The sequence below is a fragment of the Hylobates moloch genome, unplaced genomic scaffold (genome assembly GCF_009828535.3).
Source record: "Hylobates moloch isolate HMO894 unplaced genomic scaffold, HMol_V3 SCAFFOLD_15, whole genome shotgun sequence".
NCBI lineage: Eukaryota > Metazoa > Chordata > Mammalia > Primates > Hylobatidae > Hylobates > Hylobates moloch.
In genome coordinates this window covers 77,987,590-78,006,633 of record NW_026652290.1, presented here as the reverse complement: position 1 = coordinate 78,006,633, position 19,044 = coordinate 77,987,590, and the positions used below count along the sequence as shown (strand labels likewise).

The window sequence follows — 19,044 nt, the reverse complement described above, 5'->3', positions numbered from 1 at the left end:
ATTTTTTTTTAATTCATTTGTTGTTAGGAAGTTAAAAAATAATATAAAGATACCTTAGTCCAGGGTTTCTCAGCCTCAGCACTGTTGGTTTTTGAGCCAGGTAACTTCATCATGGGGCTCTCCTATACATTGTAGGTTTTAGCAACATCTCTGGCTTCCACCCACTAGATGCCAGGAGCACCATCCCCCCACTCGCCCTGGTCAAGTGTGACACCCGGAAATGGCTCCAGACATTGGCACATGTCCTGGGTGGGGGCACAGTTGCCCCCAGTTGAGAACCACTGTCTTAGCTTAAGGTGCTAGAGGCAGAATACCTGTCAGATACTGACGTCAGCTTATCTGCATTCGGGCAGCTCTGAATGGTCTGTTAAAGGGCTGCGGGAGTCAGGCAGCATTTTCTGCTGGTTACATTCCATCTTGCCCTCCTGGCCTCTTGGGTTGTTTGGGAAGCAGGGAGAAACCCTTCTCGGTGTTCAGGGAGCTTACTACCCTGTGAGGGGAGTCAGGTTTAGGTGATGAAGCCCAGAGAAAGGCCCTCAGTTCCTGTCCCGGGTTGCCTCCGAGTGCCTGCTATGGGCCAGACGCCCTGCCCTCACTGCAAGGTTCGAGCTGTGGCCAGGAGGAGGTCTCCTCCCTTCGTGGAGTGACCATCCCAGAGGGGAGCCTGTGGTGGAGACGGTCAGGCAGTGTTCTGTGCTGGGGGGGAAAGAGGCAGAGAGGTGGGGGTGCTGTCTGGGGTGGGGTGGACCCTGAAGGTGTCTGAGGAGCAGTTCACTCCAAGGGGCCAAGAGTGGAGCAGAGGTGCTGCAGTTCCTCAGGGTCCCAGGGAGAGGGAGGGATGGTGGAGCCTGCTTCCTGCCTGAGCTCATTCCCACATGGGCCTGGCTGGACCCAGCTGCCAGCGAGACTAAGGAGACCCTGCTGAGAACAGGGTGGGGCCAGATGGCCACAGGCAGTGCCCGCCCCCAGAGTCCAGCTTGTCCCTGCCATTGAGGACTTGACCTAATTTAAAGAGTGTGCTGTTGTCCACTGTGTACGGTGGGTGGCGATTGCTGGACCCCAGACGCTTTCCTTGGAACTTCAGGAAAGCCTGGTCCTCCCCATCTCTGGCTAAGCCTGAGACTGCTGCCCAGTTCCTCATCAGGATGTCTGAGGGATGTTAATTTCCTCCAGGAGCCTTGCCCTATTGATTCAGCAGCTGATTCCCCAGATGGTTCTTGCCCCTTGCTCTGTGGCTGATGACAGGGTTCCTAACTGAGCTAGAACTGAAGGCACAGGCCTGAAAGGACCATCAGGAATTGGGAGGCTCCAGTTCAAAGGAGCCAGCGGTGGGTGGGGGTGGAGGGTGTCTCTTCCCCTCACCGCCACTAGAGGGCAGCCGTGGACTCTGGTTGGAGCCTTGCCCCAGGCAGTTCGGCCACCTGGTTGCCAGGAGGGGGCACCTTTCTGACATGTTTTTTGGGGAGGTGGGCAATGACTGCTGGGCCCAGGGTCCAGACTATAGGGGAGGCTCCAGAAATGAGCTTGGTTCTCTTTTGCATGAAACAGCTCCAGGGGTGAAGCAGTGGGGGCCTGAAAGGGGAGGGGGACCGTGCAGTGCCAGGGAAGCTGGTTGTCCCTGTCAGTGGCTCTAACTGCACTAGGATGAGTGCCTGGGCGTCTCCCAAGAACAAGAATGTGAGCCGACTCTGCTCCTTTACCCAGAGTGGGCAAGAGCCCATTTCTCTCTGAGTTGGTTTTTTCCCTTCCTTCCGCCTAGACCTGGCAGCACCTATTTTTTGCTCTGGGCCCAGAGTGAGCTTGGGCCATGCACATTGAACCAGGTGAGCTGCAGGTTTTGTGCTTGTTCTTTTAATTTTTTTTAATTAGTAAAGCAACATATGCTCACTGCACCAAAATCAAACAATAGAGAAGGGAGTGGATGTGTTTTCTAAGGGAGTTCCCCAGGGCTTTGGCAGGTTGTTCAGGCCAGTGAAAGCACTGTCCCTGTGTGTGTGTGTGTGTGTGTGTGTGTGTGTGTGTGTGTGTGTGTGTGTTGTGTGTGTGTGTGTGTGTGTGTGTGTGTGTGTGTGTGTGTGTGTGTTTGCTCCACCTTTCCAGCTGGATGCCAAGTTGGAGAGGCAGCAAAGGCACCTTAGAAAGCCCAGCCTGCTGTTTGGTGTGACCCCCATGAGGGGTTCCATCAGTAATTCTGCCTTGTTCCAGCAGCCACCTGGTATCTGCAGGGCTAGGGGAGGACAGGAGTCAGACTGTTCTCACAAATCTGGGGCTCCAGGGCCATAGTCACCCAAGAGTGAAGCTCGTTCTGAGAGCCTCCCGGTGCTCTGTGTCATGCTTTGGGGCACAGGGTGATCTCTGAGGCCCGTTCCAGCCTCTCTGAATGCACAGCCTTTGTCTACTCTTAGCACCACCTCCTCAACCTTCCCCACCCCCATCCCCCATCCCCCGCCTCACTAGAAAGGAAAGAGCCCAGCACCTGGACGACATCCTCAGTGCCACAGGAGGGAAATGTCACAGCCCTATTCTGGGGCTGGGAGTGAAGAGGAATTCTGTGTTTGAAACAGAGGATTTGGGTCTGCGACAGGGGTGAACAGTTTGATGACCATTTGAACTTCACCTGACCTTGTCCCCTGATTCACCCATTCTGCTGTTGGGATCTGCCAACTGGCTATGCTCTTCTGGGTCTTTGACTGGTAACCTTTCATACACAGTTAGCACTACTGGCCCTGGAATGGGGACATCTGGCCAGGGCCATATGCACTAGTATCTGTTTAGGTTCCATTCAGCTATCAGTTCCATGTAGTTTCTCATTCTCTGTTTGAGCTCAAACCCGGTCTTCCCCAAATTTTTTTAACACTTACTGTATGCAAAATACTTGGCTAAACTCTATTGTGAACAGAGCTGATGACCAGGCACTTGGTAGGCAGCTGGTACTTTGTAAAGACTTAGCAAATTGAGTCCCAGGAGTTCCGGAGTTCACATGGCCAGGAAAAGAAAATGTAACCATGCTGGGTCAAGAGACAGGTGTTGTCTTTCCCAGGGGTCTCAGGGTGAGAAGAGAGGAAGATCTGAACCCTTTTGTGCCTGCCGTAAGCCTGCCTCTCCGTTTGGGTAAGTGACAGCCTGGAAAGGCAGGCATCTTCCAGGCTCTTTTTCCTGTTGGAACATAGGGATTTATTTATTCAGTGATCATTTCTTGAGCACCTTCTATGCAGCACACATTGTGCTGGTACTGGGATAATGAAGCCTGCCTCCCTCACCAACCTCATTAGAAGCTGCATGGACTGAGTAAGGTAAAGGAAGGGCTCTGTGAAACGTGCAGCACTGCCTGCTGCCACCTAGGGGACTGGGGAGCTTGCCAGCCCCTTGCACATCCCACCTAGAGGCTCCCCTAAGATGAGCTGTGTCCTTGACCCATCATCACACCCACATCTCTCTTTCTCTTCCTGGCCAACCAGGCTTTACTTGACTTGGAATAAATGGCTTCCTGGCTTCTCCCCACGCAGGCTGTTTCTGGGCCAGGGTTTGTTTGAGGCCCTGTTTGGATATTGTTAAAAGTGGGCAGCTTTGCTCAGAAAGGTCAGCATGAGAGACAAGAACAAAGAGATCTTTCAAGCTGGCCTCTGGCAGGGCAGCCAGCAATGGCTCGGAAAAGCCCCAGCTCCACCTGGCACTGGCAGCTTCAGAGCTGGGACTGGATTGCTTAGGCTCATGGCCATCTGCAGAGCCCTGGAGAAGCCCCGTGTGCCTTCTCATTTCTCAGAGGGGTAAGCTGAGGCAGAGGGGCATTCCCAGGTCAGTGTTAGCTGGGACCCCAGATCTCTCCCTGTACAGCCCTGGCCACTGGCACCTCTGTATTTTTTTTTTTTTCTTGAAGGGCATTCAATAAAAATTGGGGTTTACCCAAAACATGCCTGAGGGTGATTATTTGGTTTGCTAAAGAATTCCTGGGAGCTTATATGCCAGAATCCCTTATAGATTTGAAAGTAGTAAAAAGACACAACTTTTAGATACAGAATCTTAAGATGCATGAGATGCAGTGCTGATGCCTTGAGTGCATGCGTGTGTGTGTGTGTGCGTGTGTGTGTGTGTGTGTGTGTGTGTGTGTGCATGTATGTGTGTGTGTTTTGGAGGGGAGTCTGCATTTCTCCCAAGCTTCCAGGTAATGCCAGTCTGCTGGTCCAAGAGCATTGATGATGTAAAGGCTAAAGGCTGAGCTCATTCAGCAATGCAGAGAGAGGATAGTCCTTGCGGTGGAGTGGAAAGAAGGGGCCACAGTCATTCTTGGCTTTGGCCTCTTGGTAGCGGGTCCCAGGACCTGCCGGCCCGCTCTGGGCCACAGGGCCCTAGGCAGCCCCAGGGTCCAGCCCTCTTCAGCCTGCTGCTGTTGGGCCCAGCTGCCAGGGTGGTCCTAGACTGATGTCCCAAAATCAGCCAGTTCTTTTCTCTTCCGGGAGCTCATGAGGTCTGTCCTTTTACTCGGTTTGCTGCAGTCTGTCTTTTTCCTGTCTTCTGGTGGTGGCTGGTGCTGGGCTGTCCCTTTAGCTGGCCTGGCCTATGGCCTGCTCTCCAGCTCTGGGTTATTTCCTGAGACAGAGGCCTCAGTGGAACCGAAGGAGCTTCTTGTGGGGGGCCTGGGCCTGTCCTTGGGCCTGGCTTATCTACCAGGAATCCTGTTCTGTCCTCTATGTGGCAGAGGGCTGGTAGGAGGAAGGTGGTCACAAAGCTGAAGGGTCCCTGCAGGCACTTGTGTCCTCTCCCCTACTCATTAGCTCCCAAACTTCCAAACTTTAACATAAGTCAAAACATAAGTCATATGATCTTCAAGACCCAAATTAGAAGGAGAAAGGAAGAGAATATTTAATGAACCTCTGCCACATGCCTGAGTGTGCTTGGGGCCTCATGTATGTCATCTGCCTAACAGCACTATGAGGAAATGAAAAGAGACTAGGACTTAGGGAGGCTGCCTCACTTTCCCAAGATTACAGATGTAGGGACTGGCTGCAAAGCTGGGGTTACTGTGTCAGATTGTCCCTTCTGAAGCCTGACTTCTTGGACTAGGAGAACTAGAAGACCCCAGGGCATCCCCTAAACCAGTTGTTCTCGACTTGAGTGTCCATCAGAACCCCCCTGGCGATCTGGTAAAGCCCAGATTGCTGGGCCCCACCCCAGAGGTTGGTTGGTTGGTTTTGAGATAGGATCTTGCTCTGTTGCCCAGGTTAGAGTGCAGTAGTGCAATCTCAGCTCACTGCAACCTCAGCCTCCCAGGCTCAAGCAATTCTCCTGCCTCAGCTTCCCGAATAGCTGGGACTACAGGCACGGGTGCCACCACAGCCCAGCTAATTTTTGTAGTTTTAGTAGAGATGGGGTTTTACCATGTTGGCCAGGCTGGTCTTGAACTAGTGACCTCAAGTGATCCGCCAGCCTCAGCCTCCCAAAGTGCTGGGATTATAGGCATGAGCCACCACACCTGGCCCACCCCAGAGTTCTTAATTCAGCAGGTCTGGGTGGGGGTCTCAGAATTTGCATTTCTAACAAGTCCCTGGCATACGGATGCTGCTAGTCCAAGTACCACATTTTGAGGCCCTCTTGTCTGAATTATCATTTCTGGCCAGGCGTGGTGGTGTCTCACGCCTGTAATCCCAGCACTTTGAGAGGCTGAAGTGGGAGGATCACTTTAGTCCAGGAGTTTGAGACCAGGCTGGACAACATAGCAAGACCTCATCTCTGCAAATAAATAAAATAAATTATCATTTCTTAGAGTGTGGGATGCGTATTTCTAGTGACGCACAATGTGGTTTTAAGTGATGTGCACACTAACTTTTAAAAAATACTTCTGTTATTACTAAGGGAAGGTGAGTTATTTACTCACCTTAAAAGAAGAAGGAAGATATAAGGAAAAGTATGACATGAATAATAATATTGGTGATAGGCAGCTAGTGGTAAACATGGTAAATGAGGTATGCAGTCTACAGAAGTCTGGGAGACACTGAGCTAAGTGAAGTCTTCATTTTATGGACCTCACCCAGACTTGATGGTCTCTAAGGGGGCTGAGGTTCCCTGTCCTGCTTGCCCCTCCCAGGTCTTCAGAGCACTTGGCAGGCTAGGGAAGGTCATCGTAACTCTGATCCTACCCCAGGAGTCTCCATTCTCAACTCTGAAGACAAGGGTCCGTCTTTCTTGCGTGTCCTGAGGCCAGAACTTTCCGGAAGGCAAGGGACTTGATCTGCAAATGTGTCCTTTCATGGCTCCCAGGCCCCAAATCCCCCAGGAGCCTGTTTTGTGCATGAAATTGAAGAAGGGGCTTATGTAACTTTCTTGGCTGCCAGCTTTGGCTCTTCACCCTCTGTGATCTTAATTTTTCTGAATTCGCCAGCCCAGCAGCCTCTGCTCTCCGTTGTGTGGTGTGATCCGGGGAACCCCCTGTGCGAATGAGAGGGCAGCCCTTACACTTTCCCGAGCATGTGCTACGTGGCAGGAGCTGCTGGGCGGAGCTTTAGAAACCTGGGAGCGATGCGCCTGGCCCTCAGGTGGCCACAGTGTGCGAGGGTCAGACCTGCAGGTAGAAAATGACCTCGAGAGGTTTTACTTGCTTCAGAAGAGGAATTAACAGGCAGGGCAGCATAGGGAGGGTTCTGGGGAGGCTTCATGGAGGAGGTGACATTGGAACTCGCTTTTGAAGAATGAAGTGGGGAAAGGCCATGTAAGGCAGTGGAAGAAGCCAGTGCCGAGACTTGATATAGGGGATTGCGGTCATTCAGAAAGGACTTGCTCGAGTGCTGGGGGCTGAGGTGGGAGAAAGGTGAGGGGCAGGCCCCACAGCCTCAGGAAGCTACGCTGAGGGCCTAGACTGGATTCTGTGAGCCCTGGGGCCACTATAGGGCTGGACTTGAGAGGATCCAGGTGACCTTGCTGCATCCACTAGACCCCCAAGGCGCAGTGGGAGCAGTTTTTCACATTGTGGGCCACAGCCTGTTAGTGGGAATGCAAGATCTGTTTAGTAGGCTGCAGCCAGCATGTTACAAAACAGGGGTAGAGGGAAAAGGAAAATGGAAAACCTCAGTGTTGATTGCACATAGGAGAGATGGGTATTGTGTCGAGAAACTTCGGTTTTATGTCAGGGGAGTGTGTGTGGATACTGGGTTGCAATGTGAGATGTGTTTGTCACTATGGCTCACGCTTTTAAAAGTTTGAAAACTATTTCAAGGCACAGAAGGCTGACTGGAAGTGGTGAGACTGGCTGGTGTGGTCATCAAGGCCCAAGGTGAGGGAGGCCAGCCTGGGGCCATGGTACTAGGGACAGAGAGGGGAGAATGGAATCTAGCATTGACCGGATACAGCAAGTGAAGCTGTAGAATTTGAGGCTGACTGAGGTCAGAAAGTCTGACACCAGCCCAAGGCTCTTAGGCCAAGGTCAGACCTTGTTTGAGATACTCAATCTTGGTACCCCTTTGGTGGTCAACTGGAAGCCCAAGTTGCTGGGGGGAAAGAGGGGAAGGGACTAGGGGAAAAGGGATCTTCCCTCCTTTTTGTTGATGTCCTGGGCCTCCAAAGTCCTGGTGTTACAACTCTAACTTTTCACTCCAGTTATCGAATGTGTTCAAATAAAACTCCAGCAGGCAGCTCCTCCTAGAGTCTGCTGGTGTGCTGAGAGCATCCTTCTTTGCGAGCTAGGCTGGTAACAACTCTACTTCTGCCATCCTCCCACCAGGAACATCGTGAAGGGCATGAGAGAGCTCCGGGAGGTGCTGCGGACTGTGGAGACCAAAGCAACTCAGAACTTCAAAGTGGTAATATGGGGTGCTGGCAGTGCTGGCTTATTCAGGAGTCAGTTTTGGTGGGAGACAACAGAAGTCCTTGCAGGGAGCCTTTGAAGCAGGGGTGGCAGTAGGTCTCCTGTCTGCTCGTGGCAGAGGTTGGTAATCAATCTCAGCATCCTTTCCCACGCAGCCAGGGAGGTGCAGCCTCCTTCTCCCCGTGGCATTGCAGATAGTCCCTCATGTTAAATCAGATTTCAGATCTACTACCAGCTCTTCCCTGGGAAAACTGTGTTGACAAACTTGCTACCACCACTAGCAAGGTGCTATGCGAGCTTTTAGGGATTTGTTTATGATCCTAATAAATAACATTGACCCTGCTTGCCTGCCCCAACACAGGTCTGCCCTCCTAGGCCTTAGTTCGTCCAAACCAGAGCCACAGCTGCTTCTCAAGCTATAATTCTCAGTCAAATATCAGAAAGGCACCTGAGAGACAGAGCTGCCCATGCCTGTGGCATTATGCTTTTCCCAATACTGCAAGGGCCTGCTGAATACTCAGAGTGGGGCTGGGCTCCAAGAGGTCAGGAGAGGAAGGAAATGCTCCTCTTGTCTAGGAGAGGAGAGAAAAGATGAGTTAGGAGCCGTCTGAGGCCAGCAGAGGGATGGGAGCCCCAGTGTTGGAGGGACTGAAGGAGCGAGGGGGCTCCTTGGGAGTGGGGTTGGGGGGTCTACCCAAAGGGCCGCACATTGCAAGGGGGGCAGATTTAGCTGGGTGATGGGCAGAGGGCATTCTAGGTCATGCTGGGGTAGAGCTGACAACTGTCCCTGGGTCTGAGTGCTTCCCTCTCTGCCAGATGGCGGCCAAGCACCTGGCGGGGGTCCTGCTGCACTCCCTGAGTGAGGAGTGCTACTGGAGCCCCCTGTCCCACCCTCTGCCTGAGTTCATGGGCAAGGAGGAGAATTCTTTCGCCACGCAGGCCCTGCGGAAACCTCACCTCTATGAAGGAGACAAGTAAGTTCTGCCTGCCCTGCTGCACCTTGCCAGTCTCACGTCTCGCACAGGGTTCTGTCCCCACTGGTGGCTTCCTCTTCGCCCCATGCTCTCCTCCAGTCTCCACTTAGCACACTGCCAGGCAGCCTCCTCAGTCTCAGCAGGAGCCAGATCAACTAGAGAAGGCAGGTGTTGGGGTCCAGGTAGTGGAGATAATCCTATAAGGCACTCGGAGACCAAAGAAATCATTTGGAGGTTACCTGTCTTCCCAGTTGTCTTGTCTGATACACCTCTCTCTCGCTTGTGCTGTTCATCGAAGGTGTGGTCTGTAGCCAACCAGCAGAGAGTAGTTCTGGCTCCTCCCTGCTCCTTGCCCCAGCCATTCCCTGCAGTGCTGGTGCTGGGAGGAATGTTTCCTCCCTGGGAGCATCCGTACTATTGCAGCCCAGCAGCCACCACCCACCGCAGCCTTTCAGATCCATAACTCTGGGGCATATGGTATCCGGTGCCCATGAATTATGCAGGAAGAGGTCACCTTACTGGGCTGGTGCTGACTCTGGGGCAGAAGGCTGGCATGGTGGGTCAGTGGTGCTGTCTGGTGAGGCGTGTGCTCTAGCTAGGCCTGTCATTTGTGTCTTTCAGCCTCTACTGCCCCAAGGACAACATCGAGGAAGCCCTCCTGCTCCTCCTCATCAGCGAGTCCATGGTAAGCTCCAGGACCTCCTTCAGGGGCCTCTGGCCCTCTGACCCTGTGGGGAAGGGCTGTGGGGCCCAGGTACAGGCCACCCGTGACCTAGCCAAACTCTGTCTCCCAGGGATACTCCTAAAGTAGATGCTTCTTGGCCCTGGGCCCCCATACGGCAAGTCTTGCTCATTAGGTTTGGAATTGGCTGTAGAAGACTTCATTTGGAGGCCTGCATTCTGCCCCCAAATAAGTAGAGACTGAGTGCCTAAGGCCCCACCCACCTCTTTTGGGATTAAAAAGATGATCATCAACAAGGCCACAGTAAAATGTTACATAGCTGTGTGCTGGGTGCTGTGACAGATGTGAGAACATGGCAGATAGGGAATGGAAGGAATGAGCACTTTGGAGTCAGAAAGCGTGGAATCAGGTTCCAGTTCTGCATGTTAGCTGAGGGCTGGGGCACATCACTTATTTTCTCTGAGCCTCCATTTTCTCCCCTGTAATATAACAGTACTCACAAAGGTAAGCGTGCCTATGGAAGGAGTTCATTTATTCACACAACAGCTATTTATTGAGCATCTACTTTGTGCCAGACCCTGCTGGAGACACCAGAGATGCTACAGCAAACAAAATGGAGAAAAGTCCTTTCCCTCATGGAGCTTACATTCTAGTAAAGGGAAGCAGGCAGTAAATTAATCAAAAACTACAATATGCAGGATGTCCACGCGTGAATGCTATGGGAAAAGAACACAGAGGAGAAGACAAATTGTGCTAGACAAAGCACACGTGAAGTTTGCTGTTTAGACTTTTCTACAGGACCCATTGCTCATGTCCTGGGCAGGAAGATGAGGCAAACACACGCACGTGGATGCGCACACACACTCGTGCATGCACACATATGGTGGCCATGGTACCAAGGAATGTTTGCCCAGGGCTAAGCACTTTGGATGCTCAGCAAAGGAGAGTGCACTGTGGCTGTGTGGTTGAGGAGGTGGTAAGATGAAGGATGGACTGGACTGGTCCAAAGGGGGCACAGGAAGAGTGGGGCAGGAGCAGCAGAAGCCAAGCACACAGGAGTCATCTACATGGTCAGGTCCAAGTCCTCCAACCAAGGGGCCCATCAGAGCTGGTGAGCTGGGAACCACCAGGTTGAGAAATGGGTTTTTTAAAAAACAATGCATCTGAGAGCAGTGTATGGATGCGGAGGTTAAGAAACCAAGATCCCATGAGCTAGATCCCTGAACAGCCAGAAATGAATGTTCCCTTGGATGCCTGGGACTGTGCGATGCCAGGGCTTGCTTAGATAGCGTTGGTAGTCAGATTGCCTCTGGTGCCTCAGGCCTCCCAGCAAATAGGAGCAGGCGCTGGCCTGTGGGGCAGAGGGATTGCATCCTGCCTCAGCTGGGGCTGGTACGTGTTAGATCTGAGAGTTTCTGTGTAGGGTGTGGATATTTGGATGGGAGTGCCAGCTGTCCAGGGTGTTGCCCTAAAATGTTTGCCTGTGAGGTGGGTAAGTGGTTGCCCATGGGAGGGGCCATCTTGCTGGTTAGCAGCTGTGGAGATAGAGGGACCATGTGCCACATCTGATTTTCATGGGAGAACAGTGTGCTTTTTACTTTTTAAAAATGGGCCCTTACTTTGACCACAGACTGAATCCTAGTTTTGAAATATGGAACCCCAGATGCAGACCAGTATTCCCATCCCGTCTCCGCCATTTCACCATGTTCACCCTTCAGTGAGACTGCACTGGAATCACCTGTCTGGAAACACAGGGTTTTTTTTGTTGTGTTTTTTTTTTTTTTTTTTTTGAGACAGAGTCTCCCTCATCGTTCAGGCTGGAGTGCAATGGTGAGATCCTGGCTCACTGCAACCTCTGCCTCCCAGGTTCAAGTGATTCTTGTGTCTTAGCCTCCCAAGTAGCTTGGATTACAGGTGCGTGCCACCACACCTGGCTGATTTTTGTATTTTTAGTACAGACGGGGTTTCACCATGTTGACCAGGCTGGTCTCGAACTCTTGACCTCAGGTGATCCACCTGCCTCAGCCTCCCAAAGTGCTGGGATTACAGGCATGAGCCACTGCGCCCGGCCTAAACACCGGTTATTTTGTAGCTTTTGTATACTGAGGCTTCCAGTGCAATTTACAGGTAGGTGGTGAAAGGCTGAAAACAGGGTCATCTGTTAGGTCCTTTCTCAGCCAGGGAGGTTCCAAGCTGATTGGGTGAGCATTATGTTCAGTCATATGAAATTGCCAATTTTCAATTGTTTATGACCTACAAAAACAACAGTTTCATACATTTCAGTCTAATACTATATGTTCCCGTCTTACAGATGACAAAAGCGAGGTCCAGGACAGGTATGGCTGTTGGTCAAGGTCGTATACTAATAAGCCTTGAAGCCATGACTCGAACATGTCCTTCTCCCTCAGCAGTTTCCAAGCCCCAGGATGCAGGGCTCCTGGGCTTCCATCCTGGTACTTCCCTTGCCCACTGCTCTAATCCTTGGTCTTAAGTGTAAAAGGCCAAGGAGGTGACTTTGGGGATCAGAGGGCTTTGTAAAAGGGACAAGCCTATCAGGGTGAGGATGGTCATCATTTTTCTCCTGGTAGGAGTGAGGCTGGGCTCTGTCTTCCCAAGTCATTTTCTGTAGCCTCTGCTTGATCTGAGTTCTCAGGACAGAGTTCAGATGCCTTTCAGTTAAGGCTGTCCACCTACCCCCAAACCCTCCAAGCGGAGAATGGCCTTTTACAGAAACATGGCCCATGCTTGGAGCCAGGTGGGTTTTCCTGAGTATGCGATCTCCTCTAAGCAGTTCTTTCCCTTTTGTAAGACAGTGTGGCTGGCAGCCTGCCTCAGAGACTAGGGGTTAGGGGGTGGGTGAGTCTAGGTTGGCTGGCCAGGCCGTGTCCTGGGAGATTCCCTGTGGCATAGGAAACAGAGGCACTGCCCAGACGCTGTTTGCACTGAGGCTGGGAGGAGGCACCTTTTGTGGGGCTGGCTGGTTTGTTTCCCCTTACGCACACCCAGCCTGTTAGACATTCAGAAACTTGAGGGATTTGTGGGAGAGTATTGGCAATGAACTTAACTTTAGTGTTTCATCTGCAGTGACCTTTCGCCTGGCTGCTGGATCTGGCCTATGTGGCTGGGAATGGTTTCTCCGAGTGGCCAGACCTGTCTTTTCTCCTGCCTTTGTTTTAAATTCTCCTTCCCTCCAATCTCATTCTTGATCAGTGAGAGGACTAGGGTATGGGCTCCACTCTACCAGTCTGCTAAGCTCCTGCCCTGATACCTCTCAGCTGAACCCCAAGGCTCCATGTACCTGCAGGGTTTTCCTCATCCCGCTTTGATATTGGCTGGGTTTGGCTGCAAATGATGGGCTTGGGGAGAAACCTCTAGAACAGCAGTTGGTGGCCTTGGCTGCTACTTAGGTTCTCCTAATACCTGCAGAATGCATTATGCTGCAGTGAAAGCTTTTTCCGCAGAGCCAACCCAGGAGGCATTATCATCATTGCTTCCACCTCCAGGACATCCAGAGCAGCTGCTGCAGGAAACGGTGTTTGCAGGCTTCCTTGTTTTGTGGTTTGGAACTCAGAGGAGTGGCTGTGTGGTGTGGGGCTGCTGCCTTGGATATGGTTTTTATTACAAGCTGACTATGTGCAATCAGAATGAATGAGGGAGACCTTGTCTTTCAAGAGGTAAATAGAAACCTTACTAATGCTTTCACAGGAATGCAAGGGTGATATAAGATATAACTGGTTGAAGATGATTTGTGTTTTGGACCTAGTTTTGAGTCTTTGGGGCCAAAATGGCATTTAAAAATCCACGTACTTATCATTGATTCATTCATATATCCATCATCCACCCACTTTACCATTTATCCTTCTGGCCATCTACCCTCCCATCATTTCTCCATCCACCCATCCTCCTACCCACCATCCATTCATCCACTTATTAATCCATTCATCTACCATTGATCCATCTACCCATTAATCCATTCATCCACCATCCATCCATCCACCCATTCATTCATCCATCTACGCATCCACCCACCAACCATGCATCCCCCTACCCATTCATGCATTTATCCATCCACCTCCCATTCATCCATCTACCCTTTCATCCATCCATCTACCCACCATTTATCTATCCACCTATTCATCCACCTATCATTCATCCATCCACCCATCATTCCATCCATCCTCCATTCATCCATCCAGCCACCTACCAACCCTGCATCCACCTACCCATTCATCCATTCATCTGTCTGTCCACCCACCATGTATCCATCCATTCATTCTCTTATCTATCCATCCACCTACCATCCATCCATCTAATCTTATTCAAGCAGCTACAGCATGCGGGACCATGCTCAGCACTGTAAAGACAATGATTAACAGTTCAATCATAGTTCCTGTCCCAAATGGACTCCCATCTACTGCAGTGTGTACCCAGGGATATGGAGGAAATCCTGGTCCCCAAATCAGAAGGAATGACCCCAGCATGCTGAACCTCAAATGTAAATTCTTGTTTTTGAAAGAACCGTGCATGAAACCAGCCTGATTTTCTGAGACAGTTGGGGAACTAGGAGATACAGGAATCTTTATTATTTCTAAAATACTGATCTGGGGCATAAAAATATGTGCTAAAGTAAACTGAACCCTTGGATCCCTGTTTCATTCAGCTGGTGAGCAAGTTGCTGCTCTTAGAAATGGAAAGGGTACAGAGCCCTGGTGTTGAGAGAGTGGGGTGGATAGGTAAGTCTCTGGGTCCTGGGACTCTGCAGATTAACTGACTTTGTGCCATGCCCAATGCTGGGCATCTGGCTGTTTGAATCTTGAATTTACCATTCACTATCTGTGTGGCCTGGGTGAGCTTCTTACTACCCTGAGCCTCGGTTTTCTCATCTGTAAAATGGAGCTAATCTCTCTTGTATGACTTTGGTGGATTAAATAAGAAAATGAACGTGAAGGTGCCTGGTACATTTTGGTTGTTCAATATGTGCACATTTTGTCGTGATAAATACTTGATTCTGACTTAGTCATTTTTGAAAACATTTATGTTCAGGTCTGATTGGGAGATAAATTGGATTAAGGATGCTATTCAGTTAAAAAAAAAAAAAGTGCTTCCTGGGCTTGATTCCATTAGGGATTCTGCAGATGAGCACAGATTGTTTCAGCTTTTGGGATCTGGTTTGCTCTAACACAAAGCCCTGCTCTGCTGAAGGCTGAAGCGGTGAAGGGTCTGATAACACTGCCAGCTTAGAGCCCTTGGTTCAGTGGAGGTGGGAGAGCCTCTCTTTCTAACTGGCAGAAAGAGCTATTTTTTCTGCTGCAGGAACCTGACGCAGCAGGAGCTCAGAGGCTGGCGTGGGCCTGGCCTGGGTTGCTGGGTGGATGGGACATGTCACAGAGCATGTTATTTCTTGGCTCTGTGGACTGGCAGCTCGAGAGCCAGTGGTAGTTATGTCTGCTGGTGGGGACGACAGCACAGGGGGAGCATAACAGTGTCCTCCAGGGAAGGGGCAAGTGCTGGGTACAGATGCTGCCAGGAGACTTGTTTCCAGGGTAATTTTGCGGGGGGTAGGGGTGGCAGCAGCAGGCCCTGAACCTTGTTCCTTGGCCAATGGAGAGCCTGTTTTTGAGAATGCGGTTGATCAGGGCCTTGGACTTGTTGCCCAAGGAGCATGTTCTTTGCAGAGAAGCAGCACCCAGGGCCTGATGGGAGAAGCCTGGCCTTGTGTTTTGCTTCAGTTCTTTTATAAGCAGAGCCAGCCCAGGATCTCTTATGGCATGGATGAGGCTATTGGGCACTTCCTCGGAGGTACCTGGAGGCAGAGAAGGAGCCAGGAGTGAAGTCAGAATGTTTAGGCTCTAATTTACGTCCCAACCCCCTGTCTTGTATGCATTGGAAAGCTTACCTGGCCTCCCTTAGTCTTCTCATCTGTAAAATAGGCTGAGAGCACACAGATTATTGTGAGCATTTTGAGATGCCGTACAGAACGTGCTCCACATGGTAGTTCCCTTTCCTTCTCTTAGACTGGAGTCCTGTTTATGTCCAGGGTTAGAGAGGAGAAACAGGGCTGGGCAGAAGGAGAGGTTAGTGCTGCCTGTGGCCCTGCAGCCACCAAAGGATCAGGACTAGTCTTGTATCTTAGTCGGTTGGAAAAAGCTGGCAGAGGAGCCCCCAGGCAGCTAGAGCTCAGGCAAGCAGCAGCGGTCCCTGACTGGCTGACTGAGGGAATGGGGGGTGGTTCAGCCTCAGCTCCCTGGGGCCTTACGCAAGGTAGTTCATCTTCTGGGGCTCAGTGTCCTCATCTGCAGAGGGTGGGGGGTGGTCAGTGGTTTCATCCCTGCCCAGGGTTACTGTGAGGCCAGATGAGACGGTGGATGTGACAATTCAGCTTCTAAAAGAGTAATGCGGGCTGGGAGCGGTGGCTCACGCCTGTAATCCCAGCACTTTGGGAGGCTGAGGTGGGCGGATCACTTGAGGTCAGGAGTTCAAGACCAACCTGGCCAACATGGTGAAGCCCCGTCTCTACTAGAAATACAAAAAAATTAGCCACGCGTGGTGGTGGGTGCCTCTAATCCCAAGTACTTGGGAGGCTGAGGCAGGAAAATTGCTTGAACCCGGGAGGCGGAGGTTGCAGTAAGCCGAGACCACACCACTGCACTCCAACCTGGGCAACAAGAGCGAGACTCTGTCTCAAAAAAAAAAAAAAAAAGAGTAATGCATGTCACACGCATAGGGCTGGCTATTTGACCAAGAGTAGTCCCTGCCTTAGGTTTCTCATGGGCCAGCCTGCCTGAGGCCTTTCTCTAAGGTCCCATGTTTGCTTCATGGATACCTGGTCAAAGACCAGAAATGTGTTATGCTAGCAGTGCTGAGCTGTTGGGTGATGGGTGTATGGGGAGTAGTGTTGTTTCTTTGGCTTCTCCTCTTCTGACCTGCCAGAAGGCTTGCAGTGAATGTTCTTTATTCTGTGAGGGGCTACCCTAGGAGAACAGCCAGAAGGACAAAGGCTAGGAGCAGGACAACTACACAAGCGCTAGGTTTAAATCCAGGGATTAAATGCATGGATTAAACGGAGCGGTACATCCCCAGCACTGGGCAGCCTTAGGGTGGGTGTGGGGGTTATGGCAGTGCGCACTAGGCAGGGAGAAACCAGAGGAGAACATACTGCCATTATTCTAAGACCAGTGAGGAAGAGACGGTGAGAAGATTTAGTGTTCATGTATTACTTTAAGGGTCACAAGTGCATTCACATCTGTTACTGCATTTGATCTAGAGGATTTTCTAATGAAAGCAGGATTCTGAGGCCACTTCAATGGTGGAAGGGAAAGAATGTGGCTGGGAGTAGGTCAGAGCTACTCCCAGAGCATGGGGGTGCCCCATGTGGCCTGAAGGCAATGAGCCAGGGAGGAGGGAGCAGGACAGCTGGGGGTGCTGGAGGCAGAAGCCCAAGCCCCTGAGGCCTCCAGACCACAGGCTTTGGGTGTGTCCTGCAGTGCAGGACTGGAGTGTCTGAGGCCCTGGCCTCTGAGGCTGGCCCTGGCCCCTGAGCTGCACATGAATTCTATTCTGCTGTGGCTTACCCACCAGCCCCCATGCCTGCCTTTTCTCTGTCCCATTTCCCTCTACCCCGCCCTGTTGCCATGGTTACACACACAGGCACTGCCCAGCAACCACCAGGAATATTTCACTTCTATCCTGCCCCAAAGCCATAGTAACCACTCAGCCCACTTCTGCTTCTGGCTGAGGAATCACAGCCCTCTCTTGCACAGGCCCCAGTTCGCACCAGTCCCTGGGACCCCCAAGGAGCCTTCCTGGCTGTCTGCCTATTGAAGGCCTATCACCAGCCTGAGGGTTTATGCTGTTGCTGCTGCCGCTGCTGCTAGGATGCTCCTCTCTTCTGTTCCTATTCTTCTGACCTAATTAACGCCCAGTTCTGAAAATCCACCCCTCCCTCTGCCAGACACAAATTCAGACACTGTTCTCTTAAAGGTCAAGGTCTAGGGTGGACAGGGGGAGGTTTCCACTCCAGGCCCAGAATCTTTCTCTCCTGCGTGTCACGCCCTGCGAAGGCAGGTTGAGTCAAGTTCTGTGTGTGAGGCTGTGCCGGGGGCCAGGAGTCTAGTTATGAGCAAGAACTGGTGAACCAGACAAGGGCGTGCGGGCTGAGGCATGGGCTGGGTTGGGGGAGGACAGGAGAGGCCTGACCTCTCCTGGTGAGATGAGTCAGGGATGGTGCTGTAAGAAGGTGGTCCTGAATGGGGTTTTGAGGAGGTAGAAGGTGTCCAGGTTGACAGAGGGAACTGCAGCATGACCGAAGATGGGCCATGGTGACTGTAGGGACCAGCAAGGGGTTCCATGTCACTGGAGAGAAGCCCGCCAGTTAGGCTGCCCCAGAAAGGAGTTTAGACTTTATCCCGACGGCCATAGTGATGGCTCGCGGCCCACTATCCCCTGAACAGGACTGGTCTGCACGGACAGGCAGGAGGGTCCCCAGACCCTGGATGTGCCCAGCCAAGCTTCTTCCCACTCCTGCAGACTGCCTGGCTCCACCCCCTCCCATTATAACCTCTTGCTCCCACTAGAATTCCAGGTCAGCTTCCACTCGGGATGTGCATCCTATACTGCTGCTCCTTCCTGTTCTCCCCATGGGCAGGGCCTCTGTGCCCCCGTCCTCTCACTCCCAAGCCACTCTTGGCTGGTGGAGGCCGCCCCTGTGGGTCCCCACCCTGGGTGGCCAGAGCTGGGGAGCTGCTGGAGGTGGCGGAGTGGGGCGGTACATCGCCGGGGACAGAACGAGGGCAGTATTCCTAGTTGGCTCAGGGGACTAGCTCCTGCCAACCTCTCCCTAGAATTTCTTCTCTCTTCCTGTTGGTGGCTGTGTGGGTGGACTTCACTGGGAAGGAGGGGGATTTCTTGGCACCTTCTTTCTCCACTCCTCTCCTTCAACCCTTTGGAGCTCCTGAGCGGCTCCTGTTCCACAGGCTGACTCCAGAGCTCAGCCTTGCCGGGATTTCCAGGCATCCCAGCACCCTCTGCTGGGCCATCTAAGTCCATGGGGGCATGGGCAGCACTCACCAACTGTGGCAACGGGGCAGCCATCAGAACCCCTGGCCACCGGTCTCTCAGTGACTGAGCTGTCCCCCAGGGTGAGTCACTTCCTTGGGTCTTGGAGGTGTTTTGGCTTCCAGAGGCTTCTGGGAGGACACACTCCAGCCCTGCACTGCAGGACACACCCAAAGCCTGTGGTCTGGAGGCCTCAGGGGCTTGGGCTTCTGCCTCCAGCGCCTCACCTGTAGGAGGGGAGAGGAGTCCTGCCCAAGGGAAGCTGTGAGGCCCACTTGCTGCACAGGAGGGATGGGGTAGGTCTGATGAGGGAGATCTGGGTTTTTAGGGCTGGCAGCTCCTTTTTATTCTGTTAGGAAGGCTGAGTCCTTGGTCTTGAGGTCCTGTGTATGGAAGCAGAGGAGGGCAAGTACTATTGTACAGAAGGAGGCTCAGACAGAGGGAGGGAGATACAGAAGAGAGCCCCATTTGGCAGAGGGGAATGGGCAGGAGAAGGGAGGATGCTGGGGGCGGCCCCCAGCAGCATCTGCCCAGAATGC

General features: G+C 52.1%; 1 protein-coding gene across 5 annotated transcripts in view; it reads left to right on the top strand.

The window, feature by feature from the left end:
• The window catches only part of TTC7A (tetratricopeptide repeat domain 7A), a 159,799-nt gene that overhangs the window by 71,424 nt on the left and 69,331 nt on the right, over positions 1-19,044 (top strand). For 4 of the 5 annotated variants that reach the window (XM_058428372.1, XM_032176893.2, XM_032176894.2 and 1 more), the window contains exons 6-8: positions 7,712-7,790; positions 8,612-8,769; positions 9,391-9,454. In XM_058428372.1, coding sequence (XP_058284355.1) covers positions 7,712-7,790; positions 8,612-8,769; positions 9,391-9,454 — 301 coding nt within the window. The remainder of the gene's footprint in view (positions 1-7,711; positions 7,791-8,611; positions 8,770-9,390; positions 9,455-19,044) is intronic. The other variant, XM_058428371.1, reaches the window with a different exon arrangement.